Below are 8,822 nucleotides of genomic sequence, written 5' to 3' on the forward strand. Positions count from 1 at the left end.
GTGTTGATTCAACCTGTAGACCGGTTAAGCAGAAGAAAAGGCATTTCGCTTTTGAAAGGCGACAGGCAATAAAAGAGGAAGTGGAGAGGCTTCTGAAAGCTGACTTCATTCGTGAGATTCGATACCCGGACTGGTTGGCAAACGTAGTCCTAGTCAAGAAGACCAACGGAAAATGGAGGACCTGCGTCGACTTCACCGATCTAAATAAAGCCTGCCCTAAGGATAGCGATCCACTCCCGAAGATCGATCAACTTATCGACGCCACCGCGGGTCACGAATTGTTGAGCTTCATGGATGCCTTCTCTGGGTACAACCAAATCAGGATGTACGAATCAGACATACCGAAGACCTCCTTCGTCACAGATCAAGGGACTTATTGCTACCGTGTTATGCTTTTGGCCTCAAAAACGCCGGAGCTACTTATCAAAGGCTAGTGAACCGACTCTTTCAACACCAGATCGGCCGCAATATGGAAGTTTATGTGGACGATATGCTGGTCAAGAGTCGCAGTGCGCAGGATCATGTATCTGATCTCAAAGAAACATTTCAGGTCCTGAAAAAGCACAGCATGAAGCTTAACCCCACCAAGTGCACTTTCAGAGTCAGCTCAGGAAAATTCTTAGGGTTCATGGTAAGCCAACGAGGGATAGAAGCAAATCCAGAGAAGATCAAAGCTGTGATGGAGCTCACTGCTCCAAAAACTATCAGAGAAGTCCAGCGGCTCACGGGAATGATAGCCGCACTGGGGCACTTTATCTCCAAGTCCGCGGAGAGGTGCCTGCCTTTCTTTAGTGCGGTCAAAGGACTCAAGACTGCGCCCTGGACGGAGGAATGCCAAACCGCATTTGAGGAGTTGAAGAAGTACCTGTCCTCTCCACCACTACTAACAAAGCCGGAGCCGGGCGAGGAGCTATTTCTGTATCTCTCCATTAGCTCCACGGCTCTGGCAGCTGTCCTCGTCCACGAAGAGCATCGACAGCAAAAGCCTATCTATTATCTTAGCAAGGTTCTTCACGACGCAGAAATAAGGTACCAGCGGGTCGAGAAACTGGCTTACGCACTGGTAATGGCGGCCAGGAAGCTAAGGCCTTACTTTCAAGCCCACACCATAAAAGTCTTGACTGATCAGCCACTCCGGCAAGTACTCCATCGACCAAATATCTCCGGGCGACTTGTGAAATGGGCCGTGGAGCTAAGCGAGTTTGATATTCAGTACGCGCCTAGGCCAGCCATCAAGGCTCAAGTACTCGCAGACTTCGTGGCTGAGTGCACCATCCCCCAGCAGTTCGTCAATTCTGAAGCTGTGCAGCTCCCAGTTGCGGAGGAAGCAGCCCCTGAAGAATGTATAGCAGAGGGAACTGAAACAGAAACCATCCATCCGCCAGCCGAGCAGGGCTCCGCGACCAGCGCACTAATTTGGGAAGTACATGTCGATGGGTCTTCAAACAAAAGTGGTTGTGGAGCTGGCCTCATCCTCACCGGACCTGATGACTTCACTGCGGATTATGCCTTAAGGTTTGGATTCCGCGCATCCAACAATGAGGCAGAATATGAAGCTCTCCTAGCAGGGATGAGCCTTGCAATCCAAACCGGCGCCCGGGACTTAAAAGCATACTGCGACTCTCAGCTGGTTGCAAACCAGATTCAGGGGGTCTACGAAGCTCGAGACGAGCGTATGATCAAGTACGTTGCCAAGGTCCGCCAACTCGTCAGCAAGTTCGAAAGTTTTGAGGTTATCAGGGTACCCAGAACAGAAAATGCCAAGGCAGATGTGTTGTCAAAATTGGCTGCCTCCGGATATACCACCCTTGGGAGCATACGCATGGAGTTCCTACCAAGATCCAGCATCGAAAGTAAAGCCGCGGAAACAATGCAGGTAGAGAATGAGCCGTGCTGGATGGACGAGATCATCAGTTATCTGCGCGACGGCAAACTCCCCGAGGATAAAAAGGAAGCCCGCAAGGTGACACAGAGAGCTGCCCGATTCTCCCTCAGCAGTGACATCTTGTATAAGAGATCCTATACTCTCCCATATCTGAAGTGCCTTAGGCCGGGCGATGCAGCATATACACTCTAGGAGACGCACGAAGGAATTTGCGGAGAACATCTGGGGGGCAAAGCCCTGGCGATAAAAGTGCTGCTCAGAGGACTGTATTGGCCTACCATAAGGCAGGATGCACTGAGTTTGGTTAAAAGGTGTGAGAGGTGTCAGAAATTCTCTCCCACCATCCACCAGCCCGCCGTAGCAATGGCTCCAATTATCAGTCCACTCCCCTTCGCAGTATGGGGGATGGACATCTTAGGCCCTTTCCCACCGGCCTCTGGAAAGCGCATGTTCGTGGTAGTGGCAATCGACTATTTCACTAAGTGGGTGGAGGCAGAACCTCTAGCCCAAATCACAGAGCAAAATGTGCAGAACTTCTTCTGGAAATCAGTAGTTTGCCGATTTGGGATTCCCCTTGCCTTAATAACGGACAACGGCAAACAGTTCGACTGCCGTAACTTCCGGAAGTTCTGCTCTGACCTAAAGATCGAACAGAGGTTCACTTCAGTAGCTCACCCCCAGACCAATGGGCAAACGGAAGTTACTAATAGAATCCTGCTTCAGGGGATAAAGAAAAGACTGGACGACAAAGCGGGCCGCTGGGCAGACGAGCTTTATCACGTTCTATGGGCATACCGCACTACTCCTCGCACGCCAACTGGTGAATCGCCATTCAACCTCTCCTTTGGAACAGAGGCTGTGATCTCGGTCGATATAGGCACTCCGTCTCCTAGAATCACCAGCTTCAACGAGCAGCTTAACAGTGACGGGCTCCGCGCCAATCTCGACCTATTAGAGGAGATCTGGGAAGAATCTCGAATCCGAGTCGCCGCCTACAAACAGAAAGTATCCAACTATCATGACTCCAAGATACGCCCCAGGGAATTTCGGACAGGAGATTTAGTCCTGAGGAGGGCAGCAGTATCTCAACCAACTAAAGTCGGGAAACTCTCCCCGACTTGGGAGGGGCCATATCGAGTAAAAGAAATCATCCGCCCCGGGAGCTACAAGCTAGAGACACTGGAGGAGCACTTGTTACTCCACGCATGGAACTCCAAAAACCTTAGAAGATATTATCAGTAGACACACCGCCCGGCTTGACAGGTGATTTTGTAAATTATATTTATAATAATATGAATAAATAATTCTTTTTGCAGATTCAAATTTTCCTCTTAGAACTGGAAACCCAGTTCATAAAACTTGGGTACTCACTGGAAACCCAGTTCACAAAACTTGGGTACTCTCTGGAAACCCAGTTTATAAAACTTGGATGCTATCAATCGTCTACAACCCCAGGTTATTAAAACTAGGGGGCAAGCCGGGCAAGTCATTCAATTAAAGCTTATCAGAGACAGGAGAAACAGATATGGACAAATATAATTTCATTCATCAAAATGTAGGGCCTCGAGGACCATTACAGGGTTGGCCTTGAAGGCCGTCAAAAAAAAAAAAAGAGGAAGAAGAAGAAAAACAACAAAACAAACAAGAGATCCTAGGGTCTCAAAGACCACTACAGAAAGAAGAAAGAAATACTAAGAGGCATCGGGGATGGTGGCGGTGTCAACGGCGGCATCAGCAGCAGTATCGGCGGGGGCCTCTGGCTCCTCGTCAACAATTGTCGGCCTGGAAGGTAGAGACAGATTGACCATCACTAAGTTCGGATTGCACGCCTGGAGTTCTTGGAGGCAGTCGTAATACCCAAGACTATAAGCCTCACTCGACAGGCTGAATAGTTCGGCCTCTTTCGCTTCGACGGCTCCCTTTACTGCCATTTCCTGCCTCTCTTTGGCTCTCCTTCTCTGGGCATCCATGGCTTCGGTAGCCTTATCCAGCTTCTGCTTTTCGGAGGCCAAATCCTCCGCCAGTAGCTTCTTCTCGGCCTCTACCCGTCCGATGCTCGTCTGAAGCTCCTTGACCTCAGTGGCCAGCTTTCCGTTCACCTCTTCAGATTTGGTGATGGCCTCGGAGAACTTCTTGCTCTTCTCCTTAAGATCGTTGTAGAACAAACCAATCTGCAGACAGAGACAAGCATCAGTATAGGAAGAAAGCAAAAGACGGACAGAGAGTAAACAAATTTATCACCTGATAGAGTGAAGAGAACACCGCCTCTTCGCCAGTAGCCGGCGGCTCGTGGATAACTTGTTGCTTATCCTTTACAAGAGACACTTGCTCACAATCTCAGCCGCGACTCGACTCTCGCCCAGTTCGGTGTCATCCTTTTGAATGGCCCAATTGGGCCGAAACATTGTCACTCGACCTCACAGGAGGACGGGCTCCAACCCCAGTTCCAGTGGATGTGCCACCAGATTTAGAAGAACCACCTCCCTGAGCGAAGGGGCCCACTAGCTTCACTGTGGTTTTTGCCTTCTGAGCCGGGCATGGCACAGTGTCTCGTGAGGGGGCCGGGCTCGCCAGCTCAGACGCCTTCCTCTTTTGGCGCTCTTGAAGTGCCTGTTGAGCCCCTTCCTGCACCCTGGGCTGGGCTCCTTGCCTTATCTTCTCGACCGTCGATTGTTTCTTCATTTCTGCAAGTAAGGAAGGAGTCAGAAGCACATAAACAAAAATCAGCAGATTTTGAGACAAGTCTAGCTACATACGTGCCGGAGTCGCGGTACTTATACCAAGTCCGACCAGAATATCTTCACTTGAAAAATCCGAACAGTGAATAAGGCCTGTTCGTTCAACCTCCTTCCGCATCAAGGCGAATGTTCTCGCATCTTCACCCTCAAGAAGCGGTTTGTGACTCAGTCCGGTGGTATCCGGAGTGTCCCACACTAAAGGGACCGGCCAGGCCTCAGTGGCTTCCTTATCCTCGACGTAGAAGAACCTATTCTTCCACGTATATATTGACGAGGGGATGCCAGTAATTATTTTCAAATCAGGGCGCTGGCTAATATAAATCCAACCCCCCTCCTTGTGTCTCTTCAGATGTGCACAAGCACGGAATAGCGGCAAGGTCACGCTCCTCTCTAGCCGGCCGTGGACAAGGTACAAAAACCCAGTCAGTAACCTCCATGAGTTCGGAGCAACCTGGGCTGGGGCCAGTCCGTAGTATCAGAGCACCGCTGTAAAGAATGGGTGCAAAGGAAATCGAAGTCTTGCTCTCAACGACTCATAGATACAGAGGTCCTGACTCTCATTACAGGCCCTATCTCCTTCTATAGCCGCGCTCAGCTCGAATCTTAGGGGCACACAATATTTATCTCTAATGTCCCCCAGCATGGACTCGGTGAGGTGATTTTCCTCGACTAGAGCCCTCATGTTGTACTTAGGGTTGGCCTCCATCCGTGCTCTAGCGATGACCTCTACAGCCCGGCCAGGGAGAAACGTTGTCGACGCTTCAGCAAAGTCACTACCCCCACTCCCCCCTACTCGGCGGAGACTATCAGTCGGAAGTGGGGTGGCGTTCAGGTCTAATATCACTTCGTCCCTGTCCCCGCCATCATCGCTGTCTATACTCTAGTGGCCGGACTAGCCATTACAGGCTTCTGAAGCAGTCTAAGTTCTGAGCTACTACTGGAACTGGAAGACTCAGAATCGGACTCGACACTCGAACTACTATCAGACATGTAGTAAAAAGAAAGGCTGAGAAAAATACCAGGGAGGGTAGAGAGCTCCTAAGGATCCACGCGCAAACTCCAAACACGAACTGCGAAGACCGAACTCGCAGAAAAGAAAAAGGAGAGAAGAGGGAGAGAAGATAAAAAGTGAAAAGTGAAGAATGAGAGGTAAAAAACCTCCTTTTATAACTTTTCAAAGGCGGTGGGGCATTAAATGCGATGCACGCATCTCGAGGGCACTCAAAGGACGCCACGTGTCCCTTATTTATGACGGACACCTTCTCCCAGACAAAAAACTGATTGAGCACGCGCGTACGAATACGCGTACCTCCACCACCAAAGCACTCCGGACTGAATCTCCACCCTCCAGACTGAATCTCCGCCCTCCGGACTGGATATAACGCGTTTCTACAAAACGACAAAAACCAGTCCGGCCCAAGCCGGACAGGATGCAAGACGACAAAAACCAGTCCGGCCCAAGCTGGACTGGATATAACGCGTTTCTACAAAACGACAAAAACCAGTCCGGCCCCAAGCCGGACTGGACGCAAGACGACAAAAACCAGTCCGGCCCAAGCCGGACTGGACGCAAAACGACAAAAACTAGTCCGGCCCAAGCCGGACTGGACGCAAGACGACAAAAAACAGTCCGGCCCAAGCCTTCCACCGGACTCCGGACTGACGAACTCCGGACTGGGCCTTCAGCCGGACTACGGACTGACGAACTCCGGACTGGGCCTTCCGCCGGACTCCGGACTGACGAACTCCGGACTGGGCCTTCAGCCGGACTACGGACTGACAAATTCCGGACTGGGCCTTCCGCCGGACTCCGGACTGACGAACTCCGGACTGTGCCTTCCGCCGAACTCCGGACTGACGAACTCCGGTCTGGGCCTTCCGCCGAACTCCGGACTGACGAACTCCGGACTGGATTTCCGATTCACTACTACACGGCGTCTGCCCGTCCAGAAAAGCGATCAACCACACTTTCCCAAGTCACTCAATGGCTTGGAAAACTGGGGGGCAACTGATGGGGTGTAAAAACTCTAGCCTCTCACAGGCCGCCACCTGTCCCTGAGTAGGTGAGCTCCAGCCTCTCACAGGCCGCCACCTGTCCCGGAGTAGGTGAGCTCCAGCCTCTCACAGGCCGCCACCTGTCCAGGACACCTGTCCTGGACACCTCACCAGGTTTTCCCCTATAAATAAGGGTTCAAAGCTTAAACCAACGGGTAATACAAAAAACCCTCTCTCCACCCAAAACTCTTAAGACTAGCTCTGCACTCCTGCTCATACTGACTTGAGTGTCGAAGGGCCTGTCCGGAGTAAAACCCGGGTTGGTCTTCTGACCTCGCTTGCCTTGTGCAGGACCCAGCCCTCACAGCAGGACTCAGCCACTTCGCTCCCCTTCACTCTGGTCCCTCAAGACTCAGCTCATCTGGTCATCCAGCTCAGCTCTTACGTCACTGTCGGACCTGTTACCGATTTTTGGTCTAACACATCCCACCTCAGGGAAAAACGGATGGATGTGGATGGGTTATTAGGGAATGGACACCCTCCCTCTAACGGGTAGCTTTTAGGGGTGAGTTCTACGCGGTTAAATTCCCGACACATTTTACGTGTAAACAATTAGAACCAAAATAGGCTTTGATGGGTTTACATCTCCTTCATGGTGCTTTACGCCCTCAGAAACTCTCCGTCTCTCTCTGGCATAGACTTGAATTAGGCTGGCCATGGAGATAGCTCCTTAGCCTCTCCACTATTAGAGTCAAAACAAAGAGTTGGGTTTTTTTTTTGTTGTTTTCCACATCACGTGTCCCTGGCATAGGCTTGAACTAGGCTGGCGATGGAGATGGCTCCTTAACCTCTTCCTTGATTTTCACTATTAGACTCAAAACAAAGATTTGGGTTGGGTTGGTAGAGGAAAGAGCAATACGTAAGGAGTTTTAGGTTTGGGTCTTTCTTCTTCTTCTTATTTTTTTTAACGAATGTCTTCTTTATTTTTTTGGGTCTTCTTGTTAGGAAAAAGTTACTATTGTGGAATTACAGACCCAAATAAAATTTTCAGGAAGCTGTGAAATTAAATAGGATAAAATGGAAGCGAAAAGTAAATTGACAAATGACACCAGAAATTTTTATGTGAAAAACCTTCCGAGGTGAAGGGAAAAATCACGAGACCGTAGTCCAAAACTTCCACTATAGTAAATAATGAGTTACAACATCACCTGCAGGGTGGGTCTCTTACAGAGTGCATATAAAGTTGGCCTTAAATTTATGGCCATGAGTAGCTAATACTCCCCTCATACACTGGCTGTCACTAGTTTCTCTCGGATTTTGCCGGGTTACACAGTTATTAGAGCATTCTCTCTCTCTCTCTCTCTCTCTCTCTCTCTCTCTCTCTCACTGCACCGCTCGTGTCAGTGCTTGCTGTGTGACTGCACTTGTGCTAGTGTATCTCACTTTGCTCTTGTTATGTTTTTCTTTGATCAAGAGACAACACCTATTTATAGGTGAGAGAAAGGCTTCTCATGCATGCAAACGACGAAATGTCAACGTCGAACTTTAAAGAGCATGCACCGTCCATCCCATATTTTCAACAAAATATTTAATGCTGCACACCAACTATGACCACGCACACATTCACACCCCCTTATTCACGCTATCCTATTTATTACACACACATTGCATACACACTCACACACATTCATTACCACAAGAGTGGTCGGCACCCCCAAATGGGAGGGATCCACTCCAACAAATCTCTCTCTCACGACCTATTTGGGGAGGCCGTCAAGCCCGCTTCTTTTCTACAAGCCTGTAGATTTTTCCTAGGTAGGGCCTTTGTCATCATGTCAGAGTCATTGTTATCGGTGTGTATTTTCTCAAGTTGATAGCTTCTGTTCCAACACATCTCGTATCAAGTGATACCTCACATCTATGTGTTTGGATCTGGAGTGGAATGTTGAAATTTTGCTGAGATGGAATGCACTCTGACTGTCACAGTATATGACATACTTCTCTTGCTTCTGGCCTAATTCTTATAAGAATTTCTTCATCCACAGGACCTCCTTACATGCTTCTGTTATAACATTCTATTTCGCTTCTGTGGTGGATAAGGCAAGACACTTTTGTAATCGGGACTACCACGATACAACTCCCCCTGCAAAGGTTAGTAGGTACCTTGATGTGGACTTTCTCGTATCCATATCACCAGCCATATA

The 8,822-nt window shown here is 49.5% G+C and overlaps 1 protein-coding gene across 1 annotated transcript; it reads left to right on the top strand.

The window, feature by feature from the left end:
• Positions 1–1,066: 1,066 nt before the first annotated feature.
• Positions 1,067–3,127, top strand: LOC143863309 (uncharacterized). Its single transcript, XM_077373999.1, has 2 exons — positions 1,067–1,963; positions 2,609–3,127. The coding sequence occupies exons 1-2, from the start codon at positions 1,067–1,069 to the stop codon at positions 3,125–3,127; spliced, it is 1,416 nt and encodes a 471-aa protein (XP_077230114.1).
• Positions 3,128–8,822: the final 5,695 nt, after the last annotated feature.

The sequence above is a fragment of the Tasmannia lanceolata genome, unplaced genomic scaffold (assembly GCF_043159265.1).
Source record: "Tasmannia lanceolata isolate RefF3 unplaced genomic scaffold, GAP_Taslan_0.1 ptg000044l, whole genome shotgun sequence".
Lineage (NCBI taxonomy): Eukaryota > Viridiplantae > Streptophyta > Magnoliopsida > Canellales > Winteraceae > Tasmannia > Tasmannia lanceolata.

Excerpts from the sequence above, each read along its gene's own strand:
- LOC143863309 (XM_077373999.1), top strand. The coding sequence starts at position 1,067 with ATGGCGGCCAGGAAGCTAAGGCCTTACTTTCAAGCCCACACCATAAAA. Across the intron at positions 1,964-2,608 it reads ATAAAAAGGAAGCCCGCAAG|GGGATAAAGAAAAGACTGGA; the intron begins GTGACACAGAGA and ends ATCCTGCTTCAG.